Source organism: Lagenorhynchus albirostris, chromosome 8 (assembly GCF_949774975.1).
Source record: "Lagenorhynchus albirostris chromosome 8, mLagAlb1.1, whole genome shotgun sequence".
In the NCBI taxonomy this organism is placed as follows: domain Eukaryota; kingdom Metazoa; phylum Chordata; class Mammalia; order Artiodactyla; family Delphinidae; genus Lagenorhynchus; species Lagenorhynchus albirostris.
In genome coordinates, this window is record NC_083102.1 from 95782379 (window position 1) to 95802013 (window position 19635).

Here is a 19635-nt window from a genome sequence, read left to right on the forward strand (position 1 = left end):
TCTGCTAGTGAAGTTGTTTTCTATTGTTATCCTTGACTTTAGGCAGCACTGTTTTTGAGTGTCATTTTTAAGCTCAATGAATAGTGCCACCTGAATTGAAAGTCACATACCATGCAAGGTTCTAAGGAAGAGTAGCTGCAGTTTGCATGCTCCATTTACTTCCTTCCTGCTTTCCTTCTCCTTGGAGAACCTTTGCACAGGAAGCGCTAAGCCTAGTCCATTTAACTTTCATTAGTAATGAATAATGGTGTTGGCTGAATCGCACCAGGCAGCCTCTTGTGAATGGAGTTGGTGTTTTATTTTCCCCTTATGTCTGCAAGAGAAGAGAGGCAAAACTAGATGCCCCTCTAACTGCATATCATGACCTATTTCACACAACAGTTAGGACCACTCCTCCCCTACATCACCAGGCATCCAGTCTTGGCTTCGAGTTGGTATTCCTGTCTTACTCCTCAACATCCTCCTACCTCTTCAAATGTAACATGACCCAAAACAAGTCAACCATCCCTACCACTTTTCCCTTCTCAACCTTTCCCGACTTCCATAAGTTTATGAGTGGACATAAGTGAATCAACTGCACTTCTGCTCTCTCAGACTGGGATCATCTTTTATCATACCTGCCCCTAAATGCCTGAGTGAAAATACTTTCCAAATCATGTTGAACATTTCTCTGAAACTTACCACAACTATTTCTTCATGTTTGATTATAGTGTCCCCTCTCACACTGATGTCCTTATTGTTTTGGCTACATCAAGGCACTAATGGGTCCCATTAGTTACTCGGCTACAACTCGTCCTTTCTACCTGTGGCACCATCTTCCCTTTCTACCCAAGACCAGCCATTCTTCTGGATGATCACAGAGTCCACATGAATGACCTAATTTCCTTAACGTCCTCGATCCCATTGACCTTTACTTCCATTTATCACCAGCCATCCATTCCAATGCTTACACCTTCGATCATGTGAAAACATCACAAGCTCCCCAGCTGTCTCTTTACAACCTAATATCCTTCCATAACCAACCCCTATTTCCATCACTCTGTACCTTCATTGCTTTGGGACATTCAATCACTCATCCCCTCTCTTCTAGCTATTAATCCTCCCACATGCCCTCAATCTTGCAAATCCAGCCTTGGGAACTTGAGGTCTCTTCCTCTCCCACATGCCATGGCTCTCACTGACATTTAGCCAGTCCACAAATCTGCCACCCCTTTCCTCCTTCCCTGCCAGGCTTCCTCCTCACTTCTCCATTGTTTCAGCTGGTCTGTCTGCCTCCTGGCCTGGCCATCTATGGACACCTCCTCAGCACTACTACAGTGACGTCTCTGAAATGCACATCTGAGTGTGTCATTTGCATAATTCAGTTCCATTGTTCCCAGATGCCTTTGGGATAAGTCTAGGCTCTGTCCAGGAAGCTGTTTGTGAGCTGGATCCTGCTTATCTATCCAGTTTCCTCTCATAAGTTGACCCCTTCTATGATCCAGACACAGTGAGGCACCCACATTTCCCACAGGGACCCGTGCACTCTGTGAACTTCAGCCTTTTGCCAATAGTGTCCTCTCTCCCTGGAATGTTCCTCCCACACCTTCTTCATCCAGCTGATGCCTACTTAACTGTTATGACTTAGTTAAGGCATCACCTCCTCTGGGAAGTTGTCTCTACCTGTTCATTAGCCTTCTCCCCACCACCATCGCCACCCCTTCTCTGTACCTGTCCATCAGGCTGAGCCTCTGGGGACTCTTACCATGGAACTTTCTGTTTTGTCATTGTCTACCTGCAGCATAAGACTGCAAGCTCGTAGGGACGTGGCCATGTCACCAGCACCCAGCTCAGAGTCAGTGCTCAGGAGGTGTTTTTGAGTGAATAAGTAACCCCTCCCTTCTTCTGAGCCATTGGCTGCTTTATGACCAACATTCTCCTGATCTCTGCCTCATTTGCCCATTATGGAACTGCTGCCATAATTTAACATAATTTCTAATTTAATATTTCTTTTGGTTCTCTACTTTGTTTTTATTTCAGTAAGTTCAGTTTACAGAAATTCTGTTTATAGAAGTTCTACTCTGTGTCTTTTCTGAAGCAAGATAGAATATAATAAATAAATAAAGCATCTTATTTCTGTAAGTGGCCTATTGAGTAACAATGCAAACCAAAATAAATAGATACCCCCATATATTGCAACGCTAGTCTAACATCTCTCTGGAAAACTGAAGAAGGTAGGCCTACATCGGTGGTTCTCAACAAGGGCAGTTTTGAATCCAGGAGACATTGAGCAATGATTGGAGTCATTTTTGGTTGTCACAACTAGAAGGGTATTACTGGCATCTATTGGATAGAGGCCCACTACCGTCTACTGCTATTAATAAGAATGCCAAGACCAAAAAACTAAATATTATTAAATATTATTATTAAAAATAAATATTAATAAATTTAATAGTACTACTAAGCTGGGATTTGAAGAATATGTTATGAATCACTGGACTAAATATTCAGGCCACAGAGGAAGATTTAGATTTGATCTAAGAAATATTTTTATAACAATGAGATTATTCTATGTTAAAATGGATTATTACTGTGGGAACTGTGATTCTCCACTCTGGTTGCACGGTAATCTGGGAAGCTAGAAACACTACCAGTACCCAGCTCTACCCCCAAGGGAATCTAATTTAATTAGTCAAGGATGGGATTCAGTAATGGGTATTTTTGTTAAAGCTCCCCAGATGATTCTAACGGGAGCCAGGGCTAAGTACCAATGGCCCAAAGCAAAAGTAAGAGTCCCACAACCTGTGCTGAAACAAAACCAAAAGGAGGATTGATGCTGTAAGAATACTGTATGTGTCATTCCAGCTCATGCCCCAGCATTGGGCTTCATACAGCTTTCTTCCTGCCATTGTTGCCAATCATAAGAGGTCCGACAGTTGGTTCCTCAAGTGCAGCCAAGAAAGAGAATTCCGAATTTAATGTTCTGATGGAAAGGTGACTTATGGAACTTTACTCTCTGACCCTCAAGACACCAGGAGTTCCTTTATCTAGGATAGTTTCATGACTTACGCAGAGATAAGGAGACATTTATTGATTGATTGGTCCAAGCATGGAGTACAGTTACCCTTAGATGCTCTCAAGCATCCTCAAGGAGGATGATGTGGGAAATGGCCAGACTTCCCATCCCTAAGGATCCAGGATTGGCTTTTTCATTTGCCACATTGGTTTCTTTCACAGATGAACTAGGATGCAAGGTGACAGAATTCCACAAAGAGCGGGGGCTTGGATCAATAATGCATCTTTTTTTTTTAATCCTGCGCAGATATAGTTCACAGATTTTTCTTTTGACCATTAACCAGGCCATTTCTCTGGATGGAAAGACAGAGTGGGCATTAGTAGTAGGAGAACTGTAGCTTTTGTCTGTGCACTAGGCATTTGGACCTGGTTTACGGATGCTACAATCACTTTTATAGACTTACTGGTTGTTAAGGACCAGCTGAAATAAGGTCGTAGATTTGAAAGAAGTCCAATAATTAAAGAGTCAAAAGGAGAAGGAAATATTAGAGGATGGGGCAGGTAGAATCTGGATAGACCAGGAATGGAGAGGAGAAGATGCAGTTTAATCTTACACAACATGAACCTTCTTTTCCTAGTCTACAGTTGAAGATGCTGAGGTTCAGTGAGGTCATGCATGAGAAAGTCAAGAACTTAGATGTGCAGATCTAGGAAAAAAAGCCAAGTCCACCTCACTCTGCAAGTTCTTCAGGGGCTCAAAGTAAGAGCGAGGTCAGCAGCCAGACAAAATTCATCACCCTGGCCTCAGACCCACGGGTGCAAATAGCTTGCTCAGGAATAGGCAGACTTTTATATTTTTCGAGCTGCTCACTGGTTCTTAAAAGAACCTGACCTGTATAGCACAGGGAACTCTACTCAAGTTCTGTAGTAACCTATATGGGAAAAGAATCTGAAAGAGAATGGATATATATATATATATATATATATATATATATATATATATATATATATAAAAACTGATTCACTTTGCTGTACATCTGAAACTAACACAACATTGTAAGTCAACTATACTCCAATAAAACTTTTTTTAAAAAAAGAAGAACCTGACCTAGCTGGAAGTTTACATGGACTCCAGTAACCATGGCATGGAAGTAAGGGCCTGGTGGGGAGGGGTTGATGCCAGCCATGAAGGGGTGGATTTGTGAAGAGAGGCTGAGAAGGAAGTCTTTGTGGAGGGAGGAAAAGAGCTCAGGATTTACCACCAAGTTTCAGAGAACGTCTTAGTAAGCTGACTTTCGTGTCCCATGCAGGCTGCTAGTGCCAGAAATACTCTTGTTCTATTAAAGGTGGTTACGTTTTTCATTATAAAAATAATACATGTTCATCACAGAAAGAAATGGGTGGGGGACATAATCTTACTTGGTAAAGCAATTGCTGTTGAAATTTGTTGTAATTCTTTCCAGTCTTTTTTCTATTCATTTCATTCACATTATTGTGATCATGAGCTACCTGTTCCTTGCTCTTGTCACTTAGCATTGGAAAATAAGCATTTTCTATCTTATTGTCATTTAATGTGTTATAATTGTAATTGCATATTTAGGTACAATCATAATATAAATTATTGTAATTTAGAAAACGATAAACTATTCTGTCATATACGTATACTACAATGTGCCTAGCCTATGGTTGAGCTTTTAGGTTAGGAGATCCATTATAGTACACTTCAGAATGGAATTCCTAGGCAGAAGAAATGGAAGTTTGGGACCCGAGATAGTTAGGGAGCCTGGATGCTCACAGGCCTCCTTCCCTAGGGGTGGCAGGGGTGGCTGGGGTATGTGTCCAGTTGTGACGAAGACTTGGGTTTGAAAGTGAATACTTATTTGCAGGAGGAAAACCCTCCAGAGTTCTCTTTCCTGCTGTCACCGTGGCTGGCAGTGTTAGAGGGTGTGTCTGCTCCATCAGTCTGGCTCCCTGAGTGACTAATGAGCAGAGCCCTCTGCCGGCCCACAATGACAGTGTGAGCAAGGAAAAAACTTTGCTACCATAAGTCACTGAGATGTGGAATTGGGTGGTGACTGCAGCATACCCCAGCCCATACTGACTGGTATGGAGGGGATATTAACATTGGTATGCCTGACATATTTAACCTCTGAAATTAGAAATCAACTAAGGTGAAAAGAATGCTGTTAGGAATTCATCAGAATAAAAGAAAGTAGTTATATATTTTAGCTGTTTCACAACCCTCAATTAAGGGTACTATAACTTTTAATCAACTCCCCCCTCCCAGAGAGTCTGAGCTGGGCAATGAAAATATTTTCCTCTCTCTCCTTTTCTACACTTACTGATAGCCAAGCCAACTTCTGATGATAACAGTCTGCCTTTAATTGTCGTCGCCTTTATTTTAAAAGCCCTACAGTATGCTATTTAAAAAATGAACAGTTTACAACAGAAGGAAAAAGATCTGCTTTCTCTCCCCACCAACCCCACCATGAGCCCACATCCTCAAGTTCAGTTTGGGTTGTACCCTCCAGGCATTTTCTCTGCAACTCAAAATACAAACGGAATCCCACTCTTCACATTTTTCTACATCTTGCCTTTTTTCTCTTAATTTGTCAGGTATCATTTCATGTCAGAACATATTTATTTACCTATTTCTTTTGAATGGCAGCAGAGTTCTCTGTTTCAAAAATTTACCATCCTTCATTTAGCCGGTTTCCTGTTGGTAGGTGTATTTTAAATCTTTCCAGCCTTTTGTAATTGTTCATAATGCTCTATTGAACATCCTTATAAAAAATATGTATTTTGCACACTTGTACAAGTTAATCCAGAGGGGAAATTCCTAGAAGTAGAATTCTGGGTTGAAGGCAATTTGTAGTTTAAATACCAAAAAATATTAACCAATTCCCGTCCCAAGGGTCCAATCAATTTGCATTTCCATCAATACAGTGTGAGAGTTCTTGTCCCTTCCCACTTTCCAGAAGGCGGTGTATGATCAAACTTTTGAAAATCTCTGCCATTATAATCATGAAAAAAAAGATATTGCATTGTTGATTTGAAGTGCATTTCCTTAATTATAGGTGAGTTTTGCTTGTTCTTTCTTTAAGTAGGTTGATACCTTCAGTCAAGTATGGTGAGGCCTGGGTAGCATTCTTTCCCTTTAAAGTGAGTTGATTTTATTATTTGAATCTCCAAGAATAACCTTATTTTTAGGGAATTCCCTGGCAATCCAGTGGTTAGAACTCCGCACTTCCACTGCAGGGGGCACGGGTTCGATCCCTGGTCAGGGAACTAAGATCCTGCAGGCCAAGTGGCCAAAAAAAAAAAAAGAAAAGGACCTTATTTTTAAGCACTGAGAAGACATCTCATTGTGACCATTATTCATTTATTGAATAAACAGGGTTCGCAGCATTTCTAAAACCTTGAGATAGATAGATAGAGATAGGTTGAGATAGATAGATAGATAGATAGATAGAGATATTGCTGCTGGGGTGTTTGACAATGACATCATTCAAAGCAGATGGACTGGGGACTGACCAGCTCTCTCACCTTGCAATTAATTGATGCCACATGTTTTTTCATTGCAGCAATTCAGCTTTGTGTCCTTGCCCACTGATGTGCTGGAAATTGAGGTGAAGGACAAGTTTGCCAAGAGCCGCCCCATCATCAAGCGCTTCTTGGGAAAGCTGTCGATGCCCGTTCAGAGACTCCTGGAAAGACATGCCATAGGGTAAACCTTGACCAAGAGCTCAGTATCACTAGGCAACAGCCAGCAGGCCAGGCCCAAGGGAGGCAACAATACAGTCTCATAGAGACTTGAACTGAAAAGGTGGTGCTGTATTTCCTTGGCTTCTCCCATTAATTATGTTGTTGAGCTACAACATTTAATTAAACAGACCCTTCTCTTTCCCCTAGTTTGCGTACCACTGGTTACTTATGCAAGCGAGTAAAAATTCCTAAGACACTATAGTGAAAGAAGCCCTTAATGCAGCATTTTTTCTGTACAGATAGAAATTAAAATTTGTTTTACTACAAAGGATAACATTTCATTCATATGCCTGTCTTGTGTGTAGGATTTAACCATTTGTGACATTTCCATAACAAGATGAAATGCTGGGTTACTAGACCAGAGTGCCTTAGAAAACACTAGTATTTATAGAAAATGCTAGATAATATGTATGAAATTTTAAAAGCGTGAATCCTTATGGTGCAACCACAATTATGTTGCTTGCATAGTTCAGTTGTATATGAGAATATGTTTCTGTGTTTTGTATCTTCTACATTCGTGTCCATTCAGGTTCTCATTAAACTCTGACCAGATAAAATCCTTGCACATAATATGTATTTCCATAGGTAATGGCAACTATGTTTGAAAACACTAACTCTCTGGTCATAGATATGCCTCAGTGCAATACTTAGAATGATATCAAAGGAATGAGGAAAATTATGCAGAATTTCCAAGGGTCTTAATTTAAAGCTCTTTGGATTTTCAGAAGGACTTTGGAATCACTCACAGTTATCATAAGGACATGTAATCAGAACCTGATAGCGTGTGTGCAGCCGTGTGCACATAGACACGTGTTAATTCTCAAGCCAAAGGGAGTTGACATTTACGAAGCTACAGTCGTGTGTCGAACAAGGTGTTTGCATTTTCCACTCAAACAAACAAGCAAAAATATACCTAAAGAACATAAAGCTGTCTGTGGCACATAGAGACTAAATGATTCCAAACTGTTCATTTTTAAAATAGCAAACTGTATGCCTTTTAAAATAAAGGCAGGGCTTCCCTGGTGGCGCAGTGGTTGAGAGTCCGCCTGCCGATGCAGGGGATGTGGGTTCGTGCCCCGGTCCGGGAAGATCCCACATGCCGCGGAGCGGCTGGGTCCGCGAGCCATGGCCGCTGAGCCTGCGCGTCTGGAGCCTGTGCTCCGCAACGGGAGAGACCACAACAGTGAGAGGCCCGCGTACCGTAAAAAAATAAAATAAAATAAAATAAAATAAAGGCAGCTCATGGGACTTCCTGGGCAGTCCAGTGGTTAGGACTCCGCGCTTCCATTGTAGAGGGCGTGGGTTCCATCCCTGATTGGGGAACTAAGACCCCCCCCATGCCATGCTGTGCGGCCAAAAAAAAAAAAAAAAATTCTAAAATAAAGCTCAGAAATCTCCCTCAATCCCTTGGCCTGTAACATCGCAGCCCGCAGCTCTCTGCCTGGCTGTCTGCCTCCCTCAAGTCCTCTACCCATGCCTGCCTCAGCCTCACATTGGAAATAGCACCACTGCCTTGAGCCCTTTAGGTAGTGGTCCTGCCTCATGCCCCCAGCTGGATGTAAGCTATCTAAAGGCAGCGGTATGCACTACCTGCTGTGTATCACCGGAAGCACTTTTGACTTGGGAGAGGCTCAAAAAATATTTGTTGATAAAGTGAGTGGAAAGCAAAGGAAAGAAACACGTGGAAAACAAATGCAAAGCGTGATCGATTTAATTTTTGTCTCACTGTCTGATGGTCTTTAGGCCTCCTCTGATTCCGGCGAGGTTTGGGGTTCAGGATCTCTTATGGTCCTAGTAGACCTACCTCATAATATTGACCAAGGCCCATGTCAATATTGTAGCTCATTCTATTTTCCCTGCATATAATGCTTTATTCAGTGGGCTTCCTAGAAACTCCAAGCATGAAACCAGGGCTTCCCAAATAGAAATACGAAGTCAGTGGATCACTGGGATATATGTTGTTTCATAATGCTGGTGCTTTCCAGGAAGAAACATTAAAACACTACCAGCCAGTGACTTATCTTTTTATTTGAATGTCACAAATGAATAAATGGACTGAATACAGAATTATCTAAGTAACAACTGGTTTGGGAATATGTCTTTGTTATTATTGGATAGAGTGGATTTGTTCATTTCTGAATATCCCAAGGTAATCACTCTTCCTGTTTAGGCGAAGGTAGGGGACCATGTGCTCTGCTGAAGCTGCATTGTTGATGAAACTATAATAGCAAAGTTTCAGGTTGATTTCTCCCTGGATAATTGTCTTCCTAGTAATTAAAAATTGCCTTGAGTCGGAAGAGGGAATGGTACCAGAGTCCAGGGTGGAGTTTCAGAGTCTCTCTGGGGGACCCTGGAGTTGGTGTAATCAGAGGTCATGGGCCAGTGGACCCAGCCCACAAGTCTTGCTCTGCTCCGTTCCGCAGCAGGTCCCTTTCTGAACCGCTCCACAGGGTCCCCGGTAACCAGGACAGCATCCTTCCATAGATGTTAGATATAGATGATAGATAGATATCGCACGACACGTATCTGCTACTGGCACTGTCCGTTATTGAGGGCATATTTGGAAAATATCACCCCGCACAGGCAAAGCAGCAAAGGATATCCATATCTTTTCTTTTTTTTTCTCTAGAACACAGGTTGGCAAACTTTCTATAAGGAGCCAGATAGTAAATGTTTCAGGCTGTATAAGCCATATGGTTTCTGTCCCAGCTATTCAGCTCTGCCATCGTAGCATGAAGTCAGCCCAGACAAGAAGTAAACTTAATAATAAGCAAGGTTGCATTCTAATAAAACTTTTATTTATGGAAACTGAAATTTGAATTTCGTATCATTTTCACATGTCACAAAATACTACTCTTCCTTTGCTTTTTTTCCAACTATTCAAAAATGTAAAAAGCTCATGGCCTTATGGAAACAAGTGATGGGCCAGATTTGGCCCGTGGGCTGTAGTTTCCTGATCCCTGCTTAGGAGTATTCGATAAGGATTTTCTTGAAGGTTTTCATCGCTGTTGAGCAGATGTACTTTCCCATCGTTCCCTTAGGACCATCTCATATGTACCCGAGCAGATCACCACCTCCTAATAGCAGGGCCTCCCTGGGCTGGGCTCCTTCGCCCACTGACACAGAAAGCACACTGCGTGGTCTTTAGGAGGACAGGTATTGACCAGATCTGTGACGGTGTTTGTTTCCTTCTAGGGACAGGGTGGTCAGCTATACACTTGGCCGCAGGCTTCCAACAGATCATGTGAGTGGACAGCTGCAATTCCGATTTGAGATCACTTCCTCCATCCACCCAGGTATTTTCAGCATGTACTTTCATGTGTTGTCCTAGCCGAGTGTCATAGCGTGGTTCCTTTCCCCAAAATACAATAACCATTGTTCTCTCCAGACATGTCCTAGGTTTTATGGTTCTCTATCCATCTTCTCCATGTGAGGCCTAGAAGCCAGTGATCTGTTCTGGAAGCCAGGTTGCTGTCCCCCTTTTTATGTTTTTTATTTTTTGGCCACATCACATGGCTCGTGGGATCTTAGTTCCCCGACCAGGGATCAAACCCGGGCCCCCTGCAGTGGAAGCACAGAGTCCTAACCAGTGGACCACCAGGGAAGTCTCTGTTGTCCCCTGGATTGAGAGGCTCCTCTTCATTCGGTGATCCAAAGGTAGAGGGTTAGGCACTCGAGTGGGAATTGAAAAGAGGCCAACGTGGGTATGGAGCCATGTCTAATTTATCATTTTACTCCCAGCATCCACATAGGACTTGCTCAACAGGTATTGAATCATTACATGCATGAGTGAGTGAATGAATGTGATACACGTCATAGTGTTGAACTGTGATTACCCAGTGGATTTTTACAATATCGCAGGAAAAATGGAAACTATAAGTTGGACAGAAAACTTGAGAATCATCCCATGTTCAGTTTTTCAGGCCAAAACATATCTCCAAATAAGAATGATGAGATGCCTCTTAATTCCCCTCTTGCTTTTCTCCTACAAGCCCCCTCGTAAGTGTAGATCACACTGAGAATTGTCTGGTCCTCCTGGGTCACATTTATAGGTTGCCATTAAAGCTAATATAGCTTCTGAGAATTCAGGGTCTGAAGTTTATCACTGCCCGCTCATCAAACAAAAGTTGCACTTTTCTATGCCCAATATACAAAGCAGATTGTAAGAAAACACTTGACTGTTTCGTCCTTTCAAATCCAGCATTTTCTACATTCTGAGAATAAAACTGACTCTTCCTTCAGTAAGGACAGCTTTACAGTGCACCAGAGAGATTGCTTTTCTTCGATGAGTGAATAGCACTAGGGCTTGAAATGGGAATTCCTATCTGGCAGGGATGCAATAGAGCAACTGGGGGAAGGTAGAGGTAAACCATGCTTGCTACTCCTTGAATGGGTGCTTGGTATGGAGACCTGGTTTATCTTCCACTGCAGTACCTCCATATGTTGGAAACCTTCCAGTCTGAGCCACTGAATGACTGTGGTTGCTCCCATCATTGACCTTTCCTTCTCTCTGGTCACCTAAGAACCCCGTTCTGCCACCCTGGGGGACCCAGCCATAGTAAACACTCTGAACCAATATAATTAGTCCTGCCTGGAGCCAGCAAGGAACTATAAACCGTGCCCCCCCATCTCTGAGGTCTAACATGTAGCAAACATTTATGTGCCTAGAACTGGGGTAATGCTAGGCTTTGGGCATTTTAACCAAAACATGAAGTTCCTTGAAACAGAATTCTCAAATATATCATGACTGCAAGTAGTCCTTAACATAAGGAGAACTCATTCTTGCAGTATTTTTAGCAGAGCTTTGGCCAATGGGAAGCCCTCATCAACCCCTACATCCAATATCCTAAGGCAGAAATCCCTAGGATGGCTCAGTCCCCCGGAGCAGGCTAACACTACAGTGACATTTTCTTCTTGTCTGCAGATGATGAGGAGATTTCCCTGAGTACCGAACCTGAGTCTGCAGAAATTCAGGACAGCCCCATGAATAACCTGGTGGCAAGCAGCCGTGGGGAGCCCCCTTGCACTAATGCACCAGAGCCCTCGGGGACCTCAGGGCCAGAGCGGCTGAGCCAGGGCAGCGCGGTGGGCCCTGCAGGGAACGAGAGCCTGGAGCTTGCCAATCCGGTTGAGGCCGCCGCAGGTACCACGGAGGCAGGAGATGATGGCACGGTCTGTGTGAGACCTGAGGCGGCTGGGGAGCTTCTGGCCCCCTGGCCAGAGGACACGGAGCCCGCCCTGAGCGCGGAAGAACTGGCCGAGCGGCTGGACCTGGGCGGGGAGGTGGCCCTGCCCGGGCTGCTGGAGGACGGTCGAGCCCCGGGCAGCCCCGGGGAGCCAGTGGCCCAGGAGGCGGCGACAGAGAGCCGGGCTGGCGGGCAGGAGGAGGACAGGCTGCAGCTGCGGGCTTCGGTGAAGAGGAAAAGCAGGCCGTGCTCCCTGCCTGTGTCCGAGCTGGAGACGGTGATCGCGTCCGCCTGCGGGGAGCCCGAGACGCCTCGGACCCACTACATCCGCCTCCACACGCTGCTGCACAGCCTGCCCTCCGCGCAGGGCGGCAGCGCAGACGACGATGGCGCGGAGGAGGAGGCCACCCTCAAGGATGCCTCGGAGAAGGAGGCGCTCAGCGAGGTGGACACGGTCGCCGCCGAGCCGCCTCCCCCGGAAGAGGATGGAGAGGCCCCCGAGGGGGCCACTCCAGGCACAGCGCCCCCGGGCCACTCGGGCTTGGCCAACGGCTCTGTCCCAGGTGGCGACACGCTCCCCAGCACGGGGAGCGAGAGCGACTCCAGCCCGCGGCAGGGCGGGGACCACAGCTGCGAGGGCTGCGACGCATCCTGCTGCAGCCCCTCGTGCTACAGCACGTCGTGCTACAGCAGCTCGTGCTACAGCAGCTCCTGCTACAGCCCCTCCTGCTACAACGGCAGCAGGTTCGCCAGCCACACCCGCTTCTCCTCCGTGGACAGCGCCAAGATCTCCGAGAGCACCGTCTTCTCCTCCCAGGATGACGACGAGGAGGAGGAGAACAGCGCCTTCGAGTCGGTGCCCGACTCGGTGCAGAGCCCGGAGCTGGAGCCGGAGTCGGCGAAAGGCGCGGGGTGGCAAGACGAGTCGGCTGCCGCCACCGGGAGCGTGGCCAGAACCGTGGAAGGTCTGGAGTCCCCCGTGGCAGGGCCGAGCAGTCGGAGAGAAGGTTAGACCTCACACCCAATCAGAGAGAAAATAGGACCACCAGGGGGACGCAGGTCTCGCCAACATGGTTTCAAAACAAGAGGGAGAGGGTCAGTCCCAAATGAGGTTTCTGCAGCAGCTGTGCGTGCCTGTCCTGTACGTACATGTGTGCGTGTGTATATGTGTATGTCAGTATTCCAGACTGTGGGTAGCTGACACCCCGCCACTGCCCAGATACACACCAAGAATTACAGCTAGTTGGATGTGAGCGTATACTTGTATGTGTGCTTCTCGGTTTTAACTAATCACTGGTTATAGGGTACGTGTTACCCTCTAGTCTTGACAACAACCAGAGCATCGAGGTTAGTATCAAATGATATAAGCAGGAAATGATCATCAACATTAGGTGGATAATGTGTCAGCATCTGCTGATCCCCAAAACTTATTGAAGATTAGCAGTGAGTTAATATAACTGGAAGAACATTGAGATTACCTGTTTTAGAGTTTAGCTAACCTGTGTGCAAATGGATACGTATAGCCTACATGTATGTGTCATGACTTCTGTCTCCTCGATTCTGTTATTGTTGTTGGTTTTGTTTTGTGTTGTTTTGGGGGTCCGGGGGCTATTTTGGCTAATGGAAGGGAAGAATAACATGAATGTTAAATCGCTTTGTCTCAAGTAAGATCCTAATCCAGTAGGTGCCCCCTTTAGTTTCAAAATGTATTCTGTGTCTTAACCAAAGACCTTCCTTCTTAGTCATGCCTGTGGAATGATATATAAATTTAATTTGCATTTCCTTATCCAGAATTGGGAACCACCTTCCAATCAAGTGACAGTGACATCAAGGGAAATCGTTTAAAAGTCACATAATAATAGGAAATAATTCAGTTGTTTTAAAAGAGAAAGATACAGATTCTGCTATTTTGCTGTTCTCATTTGTTTAAATTAGCCTCCAAACAAAATGCGTTGGTCTTGTCTCTAGACAGCTAGCTAGCTCATCAAGGGCCAGAGTTATAGCATCTTTATGTTTGAATTCTCAGCACCTAAACAAATGCCTGGCACCTACAGATTTTTACAGGAACTAACGCGAGCTAAAAAGAAATAATTTTAAGTACTTAACAATGCCCAATTCTACATTTTAGAGAAAGAAGGCGTGAGGGAAAGTGGCACATAGGATAAGGAGAAGCCCAAGGAAATTGGTAATAAAGAGACACAGGGAGGAAAACCATAGTGACATACAATATGGAAAGGCACCCGTGAGTGTGAGAATGGCGTGGACAATTCCTTTCTTTAACAAGGTGGTTTTGAGTCCCTTCTTCGTTCTGAGCCAGATGCTTTGTGCTGGGCACAGGAAGATGGTTCAGCAGTAGATCTGTGTGGAAGAAACTCAATAATTACAATAGAATTGCAAATAAGTATATTACAAGGAGTTTGGGGGATACACCCCTACAGCGGCACAACTCGGAGCTGCCAGCGATGTTTAGACCAAAGTTCAGCAAATTTTTTCTGTAAAGGGCCAGATAGTAAAACTTTTAGGCTTTGTAGGTCAAGAGGCAAAATCAAAAAACTCTTCTCACCCAAGGGGTATTTTTAAAAACAGTTTTACCTTCAGAAGTGTAATAACCGTTCTTAGCCCAGAGCCATACAAAAACAAGGCTGGATTCGGAGTTTGTCAACCCGTTGTAGCCAATGGGTATACTTTGACCACCATGTTGGGAGACAGTCCACACATGGGTAATTGAAAATTGACTCAGTATACATTGATATAAAAGCATGTTTAACAACAACATAAAAAAGACACTGCCCGTGCCTTTGAGGGCCTAACAGTCCAGCAGGGGGAAGCCATCCCCTTAACTGAAAGGACAGGAAAGTGTTTCAGGGCCATAGTGGAAGTCTGTGTTTGTAAAGAAATTTCTCGCTTCCTGAATTTTTTGCAGATTGTAAACTCGGAAAAAGTTAAGAAGCACCTACATGCTTCACTGTGGTGGTTACCAAGGGCAACATGAGGATTCCTGGGAAGGACTGTTGATCTCATGAAAGCTGTGCATACCTTGGCATGTGACATTCTCCAGCCAGTTCTTCTCTCCCTTGGTAGTGCGTCCCCGGGGCTAATGGGATCGGCGTGGCACATCTGTCCCCTACTGACCACCATGTTTCCAAGAGCACCTGCTCAAAGAAAGCACATATGCCTGGTTATATGCATGTGTGCTCTCTTCTCCCTTAAGAGTCTCTGCTGCCCCCTCACCGTGACTTTGAAGATTGCAAATTCTTGCCCAAGGTTAGCCAAGGTAGATGTACTACTATATACATGCCCACGCAGACGAGTCTGTAGCAGTTTGTGGAGGATGTCTTCTTTATCTACTTTTTGCTGCTTTTCCTTCCATAAAAACCTTTTTTTTTCAATCTCAACATAAAATGGTTTTTTAAAACCTGCCGATCAAATGAAAAAAGTAACATAATATGATTATGAGCTCAGCCCTGCCATCAGGCTCCCCTGAGTTTATATTCAGTCCCCCCCACTTCCCAGCCATGACACCTTAGCCAAGTTACCTAACTGCTCCAAGCCTCACGTGTAAAATGGGCGCAAATGTAGAACGTACCCTGAGGGGTTATCGGAAAGATTCAATGAGGTGATTCGTATGAAGCGCCCAGCCCCTCACTGAGTGAGGGTTCCTCCAGGTAGGTGAGCAGCGAGACTCCCTTTTAAATTAGAATAAGTTTCCTTCTCAGAAGGTCTAGGGGTCGGACACTTGCTTTGTGTTTGAGGCGAAGGGGATGGTGTGGAGCCGCGGCCGCTGGCAGAACAGGATTGCTTGCTTCCTCTGTGCGCTCCATTCAGTCACATCATTGCGTTTGCTTGGGGTTCACAGGCAGGTGGGGTCTGCGCCATTAACTCCAGCAAGCAACAATATTATGTTTCCACTAGCTTGGAGGAGTAATTAACCTGATTGGTTGAATTAATTATGATGAGGTAAGTTTGTTGTGGTGGTTTTTGGTTAAGAAACTAAATTAAAAATGCAGCAGCTGGTGACATAACAACTGTACCATTGTTTTTTTAGTTTCTGACACTAAACATATATAAAGACAAACATGAGTGTGGTATCCACTAAATTCAGAGCCCAGCTTTGAAACAGGAGTCTGTTTGCAAGGAGCTATGTGCTGGCATGAGGGGCACCTTCCTTGACTGCCCTTAGTCTCCAGGGACCCCAAGAATTTCAGTCACACACCAGAGTTTGCACAAGAAATAATGTTACATATTTAACATTTAAAAGGACCCTTTGTTCCGGAATACATCCCTGTTTTTGTTTTCCAGTTAGCTCTAGGAATTAAATGGCTAAATTAAATCCACCTAACTTCCTTCCTAGCTAATTTCTCTATGTTTTAAATCCGTTCTGTGGATCTAGAGTGAGAAGAATAAACATCCTTTCCATGTGTGGACATTCTGAGGAGTATTTTTGAAATTTGAGATCCCACGAAGATCTTAACCACTGTTTTTCACAGTTTCTCTCTTTTTGGCCCAAGGAATAATGGAACACTTGGTATTTGCATGAGCCGTGGAGGGCAGAGGAAGGAAGAGTCCTGACCTTTGTCCTCTGGCCAACAGGGGCTACTGTGAGAAATCCAAGGCGGTGTTAGTGGGGGGTTACCAGTCTGAGAGCTGTCTCGTGGCCTGGGCCCTTCTAGCTCCCCAGAGATCAAGAGCAATTGTCTCTGATTATGTGACCCAAACAGCTGTTGCTGTAGGCCTTCCATGCACATGGCCAGAGGACATCATGAAATAGGAGCTGCATCGTACAACATCGTTCAGTTCATCATAAGGCTGCCTGAGAGTACTATTAGCTGTGTCTGTTATAACTGAGGGTGCGCATTCTGTGAATATGTTTATTTCTAAAATTTCTCCATGTCTGTCTTTCTTCTTCCGTCTATCCCACTTCTGTGTTTCAAGTTTTCCTGTCTCGGTCTTCCCACCTCTTATCTACTTCCTTCGTCTCTTGTCTTCTTCCAGAACACCCTGGCTTATCAGATTCTTCCTCAGAATAATCTGGCCCAATCACAAGATGCCATAGCTCCTGGGCTCTGTACCCCAGCCCCTAGCTTCCATACTACACGAGTTCCTTAACCCCATCTCAGAAAGGCAGCAGCTAAGAGTTTCATTCCAAACACAAAATCTCTGAAAGATGGCCTCTGGGTAGCCCTCCGATGAAACCTATCCAAACCAGGAGCTGTCATTTTGCACAGACCCCTTGAACTTTTATGAGACCTTATAAATGCCGCCCTTCCCTCCAAAAGGCCTGTTTCTTTTCCTGGGCTAAACTCAGGCTCTGCTCATTTTCTTTTGTGTCCCTTTCTGATGCCACCTTCCCCTCAAGAAAATCCGGGTGGTTACAGCATCAGACCCCAATCCTACCTATTGGTCTGTTGCGGTACAGATCACAGCCATGGAATGTTTGGCTGGCTTTTTTCGAGTTTCTTAAAAGATATAGTTCCCTCTATTCACTGGCTCATGAATGACTCTGTATGTAGCAAACTGACACAGAAAAAAATCAATTGCCTACTCTTTTTTTTTTTGAATTTTTATTTTTTTTTATACAGTAGGTTCTCATTAGTTATCCATTTTATACATATTAGCGTATATATGTCAATCCCAATCTCCCCAATTGCCCGCTCTTTGGGGTTTTTTCTTGCAGTAGTTTGTTTTACAGTCGTGCTTTTTTGCTGACGTTGCCATGGCAATGAATGAATCTGAATGTCTCGACTATCTTGTCCGTAGGTGAATGTCCTATACTCCATAATTCCCAGCCAGTAAGCCAGCTTCCTTCCTTGAGGCCTGAACATCATCACTACCCAACAATCGATGAGCCTCTTCCACCAAGTAAGCTTTAGTTTTGAAAATCTATGTTCATAACTTCCCATCAAGTGTAAGCAGGTCGGTATGAACTTTGTATATAAACATCCAAACTCTTCCTCCACTCCATACCTCACACTGTGATCAAAAACCAATATGGCTCCTACCATAGAAATTGCTTGGTTGGTTGGTTTTTTCTCGTGTGGTTTCAGGATGTGATCTTAATGAGAAAACCCAGTATTTTCAGCACCCTTCAACTTCTGAAATGGAGAGCATTTCTTTACAAGACTTGACTAGGCCTTGCAAACTGTTCATGACCCTTAATTCGCAAATTTTACTGTATTATATTTAAAAGTTTGCAGCTCGAGATGGAATAATCCTATTGTTCTCCATGGGACCTTTTATGGTTCAAGCATCTCCACGTAATAAAACATTTCAACCCATCAGGACCCATGAACTTGCATTTTCCTTACTCTAATTTGCACCAGTAGGTGACAGCCTCAAATTTTTTCTGTAGTTCTTAGAGGTTTCCAGGCAAAGTATCATCTTTAGGGATAGAATTCAATAGCACATTCTCCTGGTAACCGTAATGTGTAATTGATAATTATCTAACTGGTCATTTGACCTTGGGAAAATGAATCTCAGGGACTCAGTTTTCTTAGTTGTAAAGTAAAGCTTTAATTTTCTCATCTGCTAAATGCTAAATTTGGACTAGATAGTCTCTAGATATCATTCCAGTGTAATTTACCCTTATAACATTCCCTTATATGTAACATTTGTAAGAAGGAAGTGACACCCCAGACATTAAATATTCACTTAGCATCAGATATGTTCGTGAATTCTAGAACATCCCTGTTTTGGCTTGGGCTCATTTTTCAAGCAAAGATAACCTTTAAAATTTGATAAATTTTACAACTGCAAGATCTTTCCAGGATGCAGAGAATCAGTGTTTCTTTCCATTCTTTTGCCTGTGCTTACATTAAGCCGTTACAGTTTTGAAAGAAGAAAGGTTTATTCCTTAATTCATCTATTCTTGGCAATGTGATATATTTTACATTTACGCCATTCTTCTTTTCAATTGTAATTTATCAGTGATAAACAGTGTCTTTAATATGTAGAATAACTTAAAGGAATACCGCATTTGTTTGGAGAGACCAAGACAAACATTATGTTCTTTAACTTTTGATCCCTGATTTCTTTCTTTATACATTGATTTATGGATAATCCATAAATGAATAGTAAAATTTCAGTGTCACTGAAGGTACTTCCTACTTAGAAAAATACCTATAGCATGTTCTCTCCAAGAAAGGAACATTTTCCCCACAACAGAAAAACCTATCAGTGGGTGTGTACATGAATTGACCCTCAATCCATGCAAGAGTAATAACTAGTTATACATACAGATATTATAGATAATTGAATATAATATATTCTGTTTTAAAGAATTGCTTTATATAAGCTGCTTTTGATAATGAAACAAATTTCTTCCAGATAGGTTTCAATTTTCTGTCCATGTGACACTGAAAAATATTAGAAAAGTTGGTAGTGAAGCTAACAACTGAATTTTCTTAATCTCACATAGTACATGGATGACTTCATCAGATAGTTATTCATTGAATAAGTATTTATTGAATGCTTACTCTATGCAAGCAAAAAAGGCAAAGATCCCTGCCCTCAAGGAGCTTACAGTCTAGGCTGGTAGAGACAGATAATAAACAGTAAAAAGAATAAATGAAGAAATAGTGCAGCACATTAGATGGTCTTAAGTGCTGTGGGAAAACAAAAGCAGAGCAGGGTAAGGGGAATCTGGAGCATGTGGTGGTGGCTGGTTTGCCATTTTAAATAGGGTGGTCGGGTA

At 43.6% G+C, this 19635-nt stretch overlaps 1 protein-coding gene across 1 annotated transcript in view; it reads left to right on the plus strand.

Moving 5' to 3' along the window:
- The window catches only part of HECW1 (HECT, C2 and WW domain containing E3 ubiquitin protein ligase 1), a 253789-nt gene that overhangs the window by 125792 nt on the left and 108362 nt on the right, over positions 1-19635 (plus strand). The window contains exons 6-9 of the mRNA XM_060156217.1: positions 6579-6721; positions 9955-10055; positions 11684-12952; positions 17703-17804. Coding sequence (XP_060012200.1) covers positions 6579-6721; positions 9955-10055; positions 11684-12952; positions 17703-17804 — 1615 coding nt within the window. The remainder of the gene's footprint in view (positions 1-6578; positions 6722-9954; positions 10056-11683; positions 12953-17702; positions 17805-19635) is intronic.